Source organism: Zerene cesonia, chromosome 16, assembly GCF_012273895.1.
Source record: "Zerene cesonia ecotype Mississippi chromosome 16, Zerene_cesonia_1.1, whole genome shotgun sequence".
NCBI classification, from domain to species: Eukaryota; Metazoa; Arthropoda; class Insecta; order Lepidoptera; family Pieridae; genus Zerene; species Zerene cesonia.
Window position 1 is genome coordinate 6185527 of NC_052117.1, and position 13889 is coordinate 6199415.

Sequence of the window (13889 nt, forward strand, 5' to 3'; positions counted from 1 at the left end):
GTGAATCCAAGTTCCTCTCATAAAGTAACATACTAGAGGTACTGGTAATAAAAATGACATTCCTCAATTGAGCTGTGACGAGTCGAGATCACAAATTGGCGCCAATTTGAGTCTCCGGCGTCCGCTGACTCACGGCATGCTTTGCATCGCATGTGCTGCGCATACTTTGTGTTGGCTATGGGAATCTGTCTCCAACAAATCCGGTAGCTCGAACATAGAAATTTACTAATCCGTCGGACTAATAAAATATTTTTTTTAAGGTATTATAGACATTTTGGAAAATATTATATATAGCATTGGAAAATATTATATATAACATATCATGTTCATAAAATCATAACCAATGGTGTTTGTTCGCACGTATTCATGTTATTAATAAAGTTCGAAACACGATAAAATGATAAAAAAAATTATGATAACTATGATAAAAAACGGGATTTAATATATTGAAGTATTAGAATATTTGTAAGTATTCCTCAGTAATCTATGCAAATGTAGGAAGTTAATAAGTTTATAGCTCATTGCACTTACGAGATTGTGCTTCGTGTGCCGTATCAAGTTGAACCCGTTTGATCACGCTTTAATCCTATTATCGACGTCGTAAATGCACTCGAATATCGCGGATTCTATAGCATATCAAAAGTTTTCGTTTATTGTAATTCAGGTAAAAAGACACGTTCAAAATATTCTTGATATCATAGAACCAAATTTGTAGTATAATGTTTCAGATTTAATGTTAGTTACTCTGAAATATTTATGGTTACGGATGTATCTTCAGCGTTTTCAGTTTTCACTTCACACGCATCTCAAATATATAAACTCTTTGAATTTAGAGTTGGATTTATAAGGGGGCTATAGCCGTGCCCTATTTAAAAATAATCCTGCTCGTAATTATACGAGGCGGGGTTGCACTTTGCGCTAGGAGTGACCCACATTCTTAATTGCCATTCTTTTACACAATGACCTTATTATACGTCTAAATCTATTATAAAGCTTTTAATAATAAAGTTTCCTCTATATTTGTTGAATATTTTACTAGTATTCGTATTGGTTTGCATGATAATATCAAAAATGCACCTACATTGTTAAACAAAAAATCCGTGAGTAAACATTTTTAACATTCATTTCTAGTAACAAAAGTAATAACAAAAGATTTCAGTCCCAGGGGACCTTGTAGAACAAATTGTTTAATGAGAAGAGAATTACTTCATCCCAGATATGCGAACGTGCTAAGAATTGTGGGAACGTACCTATGAGGGTACGTGACTCGTTGAATAAAAAATTATGACACGTGACAGTGCTAGAAGTTGTACTTTCAGAATAAAGTATTCCCTTTTGCACTTAGGAACGTCGCAATTATTGTCGACAATGTTTTATATATTTTATGTGAGAGTGTTATGTCTATACTATACTGCTCATAGCAACCTCTTGTGAGGGATAACGCTGGTAATTCATCACACATTGAGTATATAATTTTATAAACTCAATGTGTACATAAGGTGTACATCATATGACGTCTATTTTACCAATATTTTGAGACAATTGAATAGCATAAATACGTCATATCAATGTAACTTAGCCACTCTAGTATTTAATCAAAATAATTATAAATCAATATTGTATGATAAGATTCATTATGCATTGTAGGTATTATTAAATACATACATCAGTATATCTACATCCCGTGAAATATATTTATGTCCATCATCTTGATTTTATCGCACGTGATATCCAGTACTTCACAAAACATAATTTGGAATCTCCATTCTTTCCCAACTCTAATCGGATATAGGTATCTATAGTGTTGTCGTTAAAGACGAAAGTAGACGGAGTTTTTTCTGTAGACTATAAATACGCAATTCGAATAGCCGTGTCAGCTTTAGATAATCTGTTTAAAGATCAGACAAATTTAAAATTAGCCGAGACGGTAATCTTTTAAAACGACATTATTGACAAATATCTACCTTCATTAACCATTTCAATACGAAGTCTACTTAAAATTTCTAATTAGTCAAGCGAGTCCAAGTGTAAAGGAATAAATGAAAGCTTTTAATTGTAAGGCGATGCAGATATATTGTTAATACAATAGACATGAATAAACCGAGATATAAATTATAACCATTTGTATATAATGCCCTAATAACTTATTAACAATATATTTTTAATATTATATTTCAAAAGCACTTTCTAATGTTATCCATAAAATGCCTGAATGTACAGAAATATTAATTATCTTTCCTTTGTTACAGAATGTGGTGGACAATTACTGGAAACTTCGGGAACATTCTACCCATAGATTGGACTAAGTCCTTCTCGCGAAAAATGCACATTCCCACCTTAAACCTAAGTGACAAAAAGGTAAAATATTTAACTATACACTGTAAAACACATCATATTTATCAGTTAGATTATTTGTTTAAAACTTGTTTAAAATTTATTCGCCATATATTAGTTTCAAAAATGTGTTCTACTCTCGAAGTGCGTTTTATATCTCTATAAAAACCTGTGTCATTACAAAAATTAGCCGAAATTGTCGAGCTGTTCTCGAGCTTTACGTTTAGCATTTCTTTATTAGATCGAAAATAAAGATAAGTTTAAACCAAGGTTACAGAAGCCGGTGCTAAATCATATAACCGAAATTGTATTCTCCTATAAATAGAATCATACCATAGGAATTTTTATGAAAAGTATATCATACGTGGTACTGAAATAGGATGCCTACATCCAGATGATTCACGACTAAACTCATTTTACTGCGTAATTTCGTGTAAGGTCACGCGCGTGATTGTTTCACTTGCGGCCCTCAATCAATCGTGCTATCATTTTTACATATAGTTTATATAATATTAGTTATGGATGTTTATTGATATATTTTGCAATGAAACCGATTTGTTTTTAAACAATTTTGGTAACGTTTCAGATATTATATTCTAATTTTCTCACATCAACTTCGAATTATATGATTTTGGAGTTGTTAATTGAATATTTCATTTTTAAAAGCACTTAATATACAACACAGGAAAACGCTTTTGCTTAGGAAATGGATATAATATACATATTTAATGGGAACAAATGCAAACAAAAACTTTAGCTTTCCATAAATTAACAGATTCTGTAAAAGGTACGAGATTGTACTTTTGGTTAAATGGAACTTGAGGTCTGAATGTGACTGATCAAAAAGTTAATAACTTTATGCTGCCCCGTGGGTTTCACCCACTTTCCTTATAATGTACCTATTATTAAACAAAAAAGTAATTTTTCCACTCGAACCAGTAGTTCCTGAGATTAGCGCGCTCAAACAAGCACTCTTCAATACCTAGATTAGTTTATTCACATGTACGTGTAGACGGCCACGATAAAAATATTTGTATAGGGTAATTAATAATTAATATATAATTACTGATTTTTATCCAAAATTACACAACTGATTTAACTTCTGACTTTAGCCTTTAGAAATATATAACATTCGTTTTTCTAATTCTAAATACAAAAATATAACGTGTAGGAGAAAAATATCTCTTTTAGCATCATAAACTTGAAATTTATAAAAACCTAATTAATCTTGGAATTATATAGAGTGGCTACACCACTTTCCAGAGCGCCATGACGCCGGACGACGAAATCCACAGCTCTGAGGACGAAGCCGTGGCCTCTGATCTGGACATGCACGCGCTTATTCTGGGCGGCCTGCATCAGGACCATGAGTGTCCCGTTAAAACTGCTGATGAGGTAATTGCTGATTATTTTATTCTGGATCATTTAAATAATTCCTCTTACAACACATATGTGCCGACATGTAATTTTTTATATTGATAATATATTGTCTTTTTTTGTCATTCACTGGTATATATGTACTATAAAGAATAAATAAGCAAATAATTCAAGAATCGTAATTACTCAGTACGTATGGGATCATTTCAAGCTAAACTTTTTCATTCAGATATATAAATTCGTTCATTATTTTTATTTGTTATTTATTTCAGGCAACTTAAGAGTCCGTATATATTTATAATGATCTTAAATGTATTGATGCAGCTTATATTATAGCGATGAATATACAGCAGCCGAAGTGCTCTATAATTTTCGAACTACTTAATTCTATTAAATCTTTAATATTCGATTAGTATGCCTCTTAAGGGGATTGACAATACATAACCCGTGTATAGTATAGAAATAACTCAATTTAGTAAAGCGAAAGAAGGGATGTATTAATTTTACTCGAGATCTCCGCTATAATGATTTTGTGTGTTGAATGTAATTACTGATCTCTCATTTAGTACAATGTAACAAAGACCTAATATTAAATACACGAATTTCTCGTCTTTTTTCGATATGCAATTCCACTATCTGATACGAGCATGATTGTAAGTTAATAATAAAAAGAACAATTGTAGGTAATACAAGAAATAGATGATATGATGCAAGAAACACCATCATCTGAAGGAGACATCATCGAATATAACGAGGCTCTGGAGAAAGGGAAAGAAGTCCTGAGCTCGCCTCTGTATGAAGATAGTGAGTATTTTTTTTTAACATGTTTGCATTAAGTTTGTTATAACTGTACATCATTTTCGATGCAAAAACATATGCTTGTAGATGCATAAACTAGGTTTAACATGAGTATGTTATAAAAATGTGTACATTTTATGTTTTCGTTGTATGAACATAAATAATTAGATTTTTTTTCTTTTTACTTATAACATTTATTCCTGCAAATCCAAGGTCGAGTTGATGCCACATGTAAAACACTCAGACAGATGTTATCTTCTTATCTTGTACGTTTTTCGTCTAGATACTAGACAGACATTTAGACAGGCAGGAATTTTGAAAGACACGAGATTTGTTTCACCCATTTAAAAATGTACAAATTTATAAGTTTAGTTGTTCAAATTAATATCGATAACTAGATTTTTAACTTTTTTGCGTTTTGAAGTTCTTTCTTTTATATTAGAATTAATTATAGATACGTTAGAAAAACCAAGTAAGAGAACCTTACCTACGCTAAACGTGAAATTTAATTTAAAAGCTACTTCTATATTTTATATGTCATACATACTAGCATATTGTTTCTTAAGATAATTTGAATTATCTTAAGAAAGGGTATGAGAACTAAACTTCAAAAAGGTTCAATATCTTATGTTATATGCATATTACAATTGACCGCCTCCTTGGTACAGACCGCCTCCTTGGTACAGTGGTTAGCGCGTGAGCTTAGAACTGAGGGGTCCTGGGTTCGATTCCCGGTGGGGACGCAAAAAAAAAAAAAAAAGTCTCGGTCTGGCAGGACACAGAAGGCTGATCACCTACTTGTCCATAAAGAAAATCGATCAGTGAAACAGATGTACATCATCTGCCCCATACCCCACTAGGGGACACGGGACTTCACTTTAATATTACATTAGTAACCGTCGCTAATCGTGTTGCCGTATACGTGACCATGTAGTTCTTAATGAGATGACCAGTGTATTCAGGTCAAATGTATCCATCACCTGCGTGGACATGACTCCACATCATTGACTTGGTAATACTGACGTGATTTATTATACGTCAATATATAGTGGTATCTATTAGTGTATTAGAAACAATGAGTATTGCCTGTTGTTCTGGAAATCTTGGTAAATTTATTATTAAAATACGGGGATTCATCTATACTAATATTATAAAGCACTAAGGTTTGTGAATTTGTGAGCGATAAGAAACGTTTAAGAGGGTATCTGATATTTGGATCTGCAGAACTGAAAAAAATTTATGAGAACAGAAAAAAAATTATCTTAATATATATATAGAAAAAAAAAAACAATTGTATATAGAAAAAGCAGTGGTGGCTCAATGGTGAGAACTTCAGACTTCAAAATCGATAAGTCGGGGTTCGAGACCGGGCGAGCGTGCAGGAAATAAATTGATTTTTCAATTTATCTGCAAATGTGGTTAACATCACCGCTGCTTAAAACGGTGAAGAAAAACATCGTGAGGAAACAGGCATGTCCAAGAATCAAAATTTCGACGACATACGACATCTGCCAACCCGCACTTGGCCAGCGTGGTGGATTATGGCCTGAACCCTCATAGGAGGCCTGTGTCCCAGCAGTGGGAACATGTATGGGCTGATGATGATGATGATGATGATGATGATATATAGAAATAGAAAGCCACGTTTGTGTGAGTGTAGGCTATATTTTATTCTGTTTTTTTCCCGCGTAAACACAGGGAGACGTGCGAATGGAATGAACCTTCTAGCAACTATGATGTATTTATGTTATACATACCTGCATCTTAAAGGCTGTTGTTTTAGAGAGATTTTAATTCAAAAGAGAATGAGACATAAAATTGATTTGCACAATGTAGCAAGTCATAAAAGTATTACTGTATGCGTTTTTATTTAAATAGCAGAAGGTACTTATTATAAAGTAAATTTTTTGCATTATTACAAATGTTACCAAATGTCGTTTCCAAAAATCTATATCTCTGGTAAATTTACTTTTATCAAATTCCTTTAGAAGTCTCTTGTGATGAGGATAGGTAGTTTTATAATTTACTAGCTGCACCCGGCAAACGCTGTTCTGCCTTACTCTTATCATTTATGGGTATGTAAAATAGATGTTGGCCGATTCTCATAGATACCGAATAAGCACAAAAAATTTCATCAAAATCGGTCATGCCGTTTCGGAGGAGTATGGCAACGAAAACTGTGACACGAGAATTTTATATATATAGATTTACGCTGAAGCGGTGTTTTCATTGTGAAATATGATACAATGATGAACAGAAACGATAGTGTCAGTTCAATCTAAGTACTTCCCCTGAGGTGAGTTGCTCGACGAAACTCGAGTAGACTAGATTTCTTCGAAGTTCATCGAAACTCTCGTATCATGTTCTGTACCTTATACAAATTTCATGATATGTTAGCATAATTTCAAATTATCCAGCAATCCAGACTTTATTTCAAATCTAATACTCGTGTACGCACTTCCTAACTCGGGTAGCATGAATCATTGTTTATATTTTTGATCGTTTAAGCGTTGTTAACTTTGTTATTTCATTTTTCTAAACTATATTCAAGGTCATTTTAATAAGCTCTTAAATATGTAGTTTCATTACCTACAATTGAGCTATGACTATGTCATATCAATGGATACAGATGTCGCAAAGTTCAAGTGGTTTTATCATATTTTAATCGAGTGTTATGAATCGAAATCGCACAATATTATGAATATCTAATTTGCTAATTTTATAACTTTACATTTTACAATCATATGACTTTTGGTGCAATCATAATCTACGGAACAACTACGGAAAATAATCTCTTATAAGTCAATGTTGCTAAAAGCAAAGTCCATATCAATACTGTTCATTACATTTTAGCCGAATTTTTTGAATTCAATAAACCCTTTATCTTCCAGAACTACGCCATCTATCGCTCGCTCAACTTAACGAGATATTCATGGAACTAGAGGTGCTGATACGAGAGTTCTCCGAAACTCTGATAGCGGAACTCGCACACCGGGACGAGCTGGAATATGAGAAAGAGTTGAAGAACACTTTCATATCACTCTTGCTGGCCGTACAGAACAAGAGGAGGCAGTATCACATAGAGAAGAAGAAGAGATCCGGCCCTCAGCGCTCGCCTTCGCTTAGCGTTACTACTACGACCTCTGAACCTAAGGTACGTTTGGAATTTTCAGATTTTTTGTGTTTTTACGGTATTTTTAACATTTATGAACTGATTTATATGATAAATTTTATGCATATCTATTTATATTTATATAATGAGGTAAACATAAAAGTTATCTGAAAAGAATGTTAACAAGATAGATTGATTTTCCAAACAAAAACATGTCATTGTACAATAAATCGTATAAAACATATCCAAGGTACCGATTTGCTGTATATACATTAGTAAAAACTATGTACCTACACGTTAGTATTCTTGAACTGGAATTAACTAACACGTGTAAAACTTTCAATAATAGCATTATTCAAGCCCGGTAAAGCTAGGGAGGGTGTCGAGGGGCTTGTAATACAGAATAAAAGTAGAAATAGTCTGAATAATCACATACTTAATACCATCAATCCAGTGACATTACCCCTGTCTGAAAATCTTTATCATTAAGTCCTAATATTCGTTTATTTTTTATTTTTGGTTTCATAGCATTGAAATGCTTTATAAATAATCGAATCACGAGGCGGCATTCGAGGGACTAGCTAAGCGATGCTACAGTTTTACCAAAATGACACTGGTGCGATTCCCTCCTCCCGATAATTCTTTTTTGTATTTTTTAAAAATTTCTCTTATTTTGATTAATTAAAAAAAGTCTCCACATGATCACGCTCGCTGTAAAGTGTACGAAATGTCGGGTTAATAATGTAGTGAATAAATTGCGTTTAAAATCCGTTAAATGTCTTTAATTTCTAAATAATACTCGCAATGTATAATACTCAAACACAAGAAAATACTAATTAAAAAAGGATTTGAGTATAGCAATACTGATTCTAATAAGTAAAGGCGAAAAGTGCGACTTTATCTCGGTCTATTTTGCTGATTATAAAATTAGTCATCTATAATGAATGTTATGTTACAGTACTTGACCACAGTGATACCGTTCCATCTGGATAACGGGCCGCCAGACAACCAGTCCCTTCAAGTTCTTATCAAGAGTGAGTACAATTTCTATAAAGCCTTTATGTTTCCTTTTAGAATTGACTTCGCGAGTGAACTTTGTCTGATATTTTGATAAGTCGTAAATAATAGAAATCCTTAATTAGAAAATTTAATTGAGAAATTCGAAGTTATTATTGGAATATAGATCTCTTTAACACGATTTTTTTTATATATTACTACATAAAATTGTATGTAATTTAAAGACAGGACACATATTTTATATTTATTCAGTATGATTTTTTCAAACGACTTCAAAAAAGGAGGTAAACATTCGACTTTTTTATAACATGAATGTTTTTTTCTTACAGTTCTAAAAGCTATAAACGAGGACAGCCCTACGGTACCAACCCTGCTCACAGATTATATTCTTAAGGTCTTGTGCCCAACATAGATTTCAATTTTGTTTAGCTAATTGAAAAAATATCTCAAACTACTTGGTTTAAATAAATTTTAATCTACATAATCAATTTTTTATCTTATTATAATGTCACCAAATTAGAAAAAAAGAGTATTTACAGTTTAATCGACAGTTCAACCGTAAGCAATAATAAAGAAAAATCTCTTACTTTAATTTCCAAATTCAAATGATTTCATCTTTTGTCTGTGGTCTCATACAGCATATAGTTTTGTGTTATGGAAGCTAGGCTGCAACAATTATTTTTAATTTCTTATATTTTCCATATCAGGTGGCTACCGCATATTTTTATTTATATTGTAGAACGGTAATTTAAAATTTAAAAAAATATATATTTTTTCAATTTCGTCATTTGAGTAACTTTAAAATATTTAAGATATTTACTGTTTCATCGAAACAAAATTGAACTAAAATTTATATGTATTTACAAATTCTTTTATAAGTTTTATGTATTTGTAGTGAAATAAGTAAAAGTTTATGATAAGCACGCTACATGGCAAGTGGCAACATTTTCGGTCGTCTTTCATGTCTGCAATTGTGTGTTTTGCCATGAGTGGTATATTGCCATAATATGTTACGCGTAGTTATTTGAAAACATTTTAAACATTATTTTACTTTTTTGCATAAATGAACTGTGATATCGTATGATAGTTTTTTTTATTAATGCTTCCTTTTTAGACTTTAAAGTTTTAATCTATTTTAGTTGGTTAATATTCATTAATAAATTATTTAAGTCTATTTGTTTAATGGTCATCTCTATCGGCTCATTCAATCGATTTTATTGTACATATTATAAAAATGTTAATGGAATTGTCATTCAAGGATACAATATTTAAGAGATGGTGCACGAAGAGGCTTGTAAATATCCAAATATCTGTCAATAATTTTGTAGATATATGGCTTATAATATGTTTACGTCTACCTATCCTTCATTAATTTCTTTTTTGTTATCTAGTTACAGCATTGAATATTATCTAAGATACTTGTTAAAATATTGTATTCGTCTCGAGTGTAATTTTGTGCTAAACATTAAAATTAAATTTATTTTGCTTAGGTAATTTAATAATAATTATAATATTATAACACGAAGTCGATCGTCGATGTATTAATGTAACGATATTTGTTGTTCACCACTATTCCATGCAATTGTTAATTTTACAACTGATTCTCTGTATTTCTATTCACGAAAACAGGTATTTAAAGGAAAACATATTTAAAAGCAGTGGTGGCTCAGTGGTGAGAACCTCGGACTTCAAAATCGATAAGTCGGGGTTCGAGACCGGGTGAGCGTGCAGGAAATAAATTGATTTTTCAATTTATCTGCGCATGTGGATAACATCACCACTGCTTAAACGGTGAAGGAAAACATCGTGAGGAAACCGGCATGTCCGAGAATTAAAAGTTCGACGACATGTGACATCTGCCAACCCGCACTTGGCCAGCGTGGTGGATTATGGCCTGAACCCTCATAGGAGGCCTGTGTCCCAGCAGTGGGAACATATATGGGCTGATGATGATGATGATGATGATATTTAAAAGGATGTACACAAGGATATTTAAATTATACATAATTTTTATACGTTTTATCATTCTCTTAACTAACAAAGGGCCTATCTTAGCCTTTTCAAAAATTTGTGCATCCCTTCCCTTCCAAGGACAAAAATACTACGAAATGTGAACTCTATGGCCAGTATTTACTATGCCCAGAAATAACTGTTTTCGTGAATGACATAATTTAAATGTGCACTATATTTATATGTTAGTTTCTAATGCTTATATCTAGTCTCGACAATTTTTAGTCATTAATTTGTTAATAATACTAAAATTTAATTCATTATTTTGCTACAATGAGAACCTGAATATATATAATTATTCTCCAACTTATTGTGTGTTAGCAAAATATTGAACATTAAAATTAATATCCTAGCGAGTACTGTTGTAATAATAAAAAAAAACTCTTTAAACATTGAAATTAAATGTAAAAATTTAGGAATGCTTACGTCGCACATTTGACTTAGTAGCAAACACCATTTGTTGTCTGTAATCTAAATGTCATGAAGGTACCGATTAATATTTGTCGTGTTGAATAAAATGTATGAATGTTTTAATTTAAACCTCAGATAGTTAGAATCAATTTTTTCTTACCTATTGCGCCCTGTCAATTTTTATTGGTAATTAAAAAGCATATAAATTTTTCTAAACATCTTTTAGTATCAAAGTCTATTTTACATTTAATTAAATTGTCAATAAGCGATAAGATACACAATGACAGACAATGCTTGGATAAATCATTTACAAATAAAGTGACAGTGCGCGGCAGGTCTATGGAATTGCTGACATTAGCGCCTAGCGGCCATTTTGATTGTCTGAGGACGCGTGGTACCTGGTCAGAATAAAAGAGCTTGAAAAATACGTGATGTTTGATTTTTCTTTTCCATTCTTGCCCCAAATAAATACCTAGACTGCTGTTGAGTATTTCATGTATTTATTGTTAAGGCTTGTCTGTACATGGACTGCTCTTCTGTAATGTTGTAGTCTATTTATGTCCATCGGAATTCGAAATACATATGCAACACAAGAAGGAAGTGGGGATTCATTGCATAGAGTATTATACGAAAAATATATATTCTACCACTAACTTAGTAGGACGCTGAAGATATTATTCAGAACTGATTTTTTAGATTTTCACAACTCATTATGATCTATTGTGGGTTTCAGTTTCGTTAGAGGTAATAAAAAAACAGCTCTTTATATCTTAAGTTTATTAAAATAATTTAAATATAAAATGAGACTTAATATATAATGACTAATTCTTTAAAATAAGAAAAAAACGAGTTTATCTTCTCACGATTATAATGTACCATAATTTCATTGAATCTAACGACACCATATCATTATTTTACATGTGCTGCATTATGAAGTTATAGAAGCTGGTAACTCGAGCGAATCCAGAGGGATGTGAGTTTTGACAACCAGTGTTGGCCACGAAAGAACTGATACCAATCTGTAAACAACAGTCAAATTGTTATTGAACTAATGACGCTATGATTAAATGAGTTGTATGTTTATTGGAATATATACCATAGAATTTTTTTTCTAGTATGTGTTCATATTATATGAAAGTATGATGCATTAATGAAAAAATATGTGAGCTCAATGACACAGCCAAGTAATAAGGTAATACAATATTTGCACGCTTTGTCAGTAGAAGGCGTTGTTTACCACGTCCGCAACTTTCAATTTAATTAACAACCTTGTCAAAGAGATTCAAAATACTGTAGTAGGTACACTAAAGAACTTCTTTTACAAACGATCATTAAAAGATGATGCAGATATAGATCGTGAGCGACGTGCTCTCGCCGTCAGATGCAACATGCTAGCGCGGAGATTTTCTAAATGTAATGATGATGTAAAAACTATTTTATTTAAAACATACTGTCAAAATTTTTATACCTGTCAATTGTGGTCTAATTTCACTAGAAAAGCCTTCGGCGCCATTAGGGTGCAGTATAATGATGCATATCGCATCCTAATGAAGCTGCCGAGGTACTGTAGTGCGTCTAGCATGTTTGCGGGCGGTGGTATTAATGATTTTTTCGCAATCATTAGATTGCGAATAGCATCTTTTTGGGCACGTATACGCTCCTCAAATAACAAAATTATAGCTACGCTCTCTGAATACTTGAACAGTCCGATTCTTAAATATTGGTTAAGTGCACATCGTAACGAAAACCGTAAATAGCAAAATTAAATAAAAATGTAAACTGTCATATCATATATGTCATGAATTGTACCTAACTATTTTAATATGGATAATTATTGTCCGAAATAAACATTTATTTATTATTATTATAATAAATAATGGATATAAAGGTTATTACCAAAATGTCTTCTCCGTTGCGTTTGACGACCAAAGGGCCACCAGAGTCCCCAGAGCATATGCCGGTACTCCGAGCGCCGCTCGTGCATAGAGTGCTGGCTTGAATTATATTTCCGAAGGAAGCACGGCATAGCACTTCGCTTATAACTTGCAGCATCACGTGGCTGACTTGCGCTGCTGTGGTAATGGATGATTGCGCTGAAAGAAATAACGCACATTGAAATTAAAAAAGACTTCCTGAAGAGTTTCATAAAACCAAGAAGTGAATAAAAATTCTTGCAGATAGGTAGATAGAGAGCAATAAATTGAAATATTCATTTAAATTGGCCACGGACTTTTAAAACATTACTTCTAATCGTTCTTTTACTTACAATCACTGGTCTTCCCGTATCCCGCTGCCATTGCCCATTCACCGGTAAACGTATTCCAAAGGTCGTTGTGAGGCAAGGAGACGGGTCTAATGCTTGCTAAAATGTATTTATAATAAATAAATCTTTAGATATAAGACGACAGGCAGAATTTAAAATAATTATTCATAGAATTATTATGCTACTTACACGACACTGTAACTCTCCTTGGTAGATAGATAATGGCAACATCGTTCATTAACATCGATGGAATATACTGTGGGTGCATAACCACATGGTTTGTGACGATTCTTTCGCCGCCGTAGAAGAGGAATTGCGAACCGAGGACAACAGTAAATTCGCTCGCACTAAAAGTGTGTCTCCAGCAATGTGCGGCGGTTACAAGACGGTTAAGAGAAACCAGGGTTGATCCGCAGGCTGATGTACCCATGTGGTCGTGGAACCTAATCACCAGTCCTGCCTGGAAAATATTTAATATGGTTGCCGGTTTATTATTCAAGATATATGTTATAGTGTTACGTTCGCATTAGGAAATATGTAATGTATACAAAATAAATTTGTGACATT

General features: G+C 32.6%; 2 protein-coding genes across 3 annotated transcripts in view; one reads left to right on the forward strand and one right to left on the reverse strand.

Annotated features, from left to right (window-relative positions):
* LOC119832793 (fasciculation and elongation protein zeta-2) overlaps positions 1-9072 on the forward strand; it is a 34765-nt gene extending 25693 nt beyond the window's left edge. Inside the window, exons 2-7 of one of the 2 annotated variants that reach the window (XM_038356552.1) lie at positions 2250-2358; positions 3577-3729; positions 4395-4515; positions 7401-7663; positions 8580-8655; positions 8968-9072. In XM_038356552.1, the coding sequence (XP_038212480.1) occupies positions 2250-2358; positions 3577-3729; positions 4395-4515; positions 7401-7663; positions 8580-8655; positions 8968-9050 (805 nt within the window). In that variant the 3' untranslated portion in view covers positions 9051-9072. The remainder of the gene's footprint in view (positions 1-2249; positions 2359-3576; positions 3730-4394; positions 4516-7400; positions 7664-8579; positions 8656-8967) is intronic. The other variant, XM_038356555.1, reaches the window with a different exon arrangement.
* Positions 9073-11420: 2348 nt separating this feature from the next.
* LOC119833068 overlaps positions 11421-13889 on the reverse strand; it is an 11155-nt gene continuing 8686 nt past the window's right edge. The window contains 5 exon segments of the mRNA XM_038356941.1: positions 11421-11457; positions 11936-12078; positions 12956-13152; positions 13326-13421; positions 13512-13782. Coding sequence (XP_038212869.1) covers positions 11421-11457; positions 11936-12078; positions 12956-13152; positions 13326-13421; positions 13512-13782 — 744 coding nt within the window.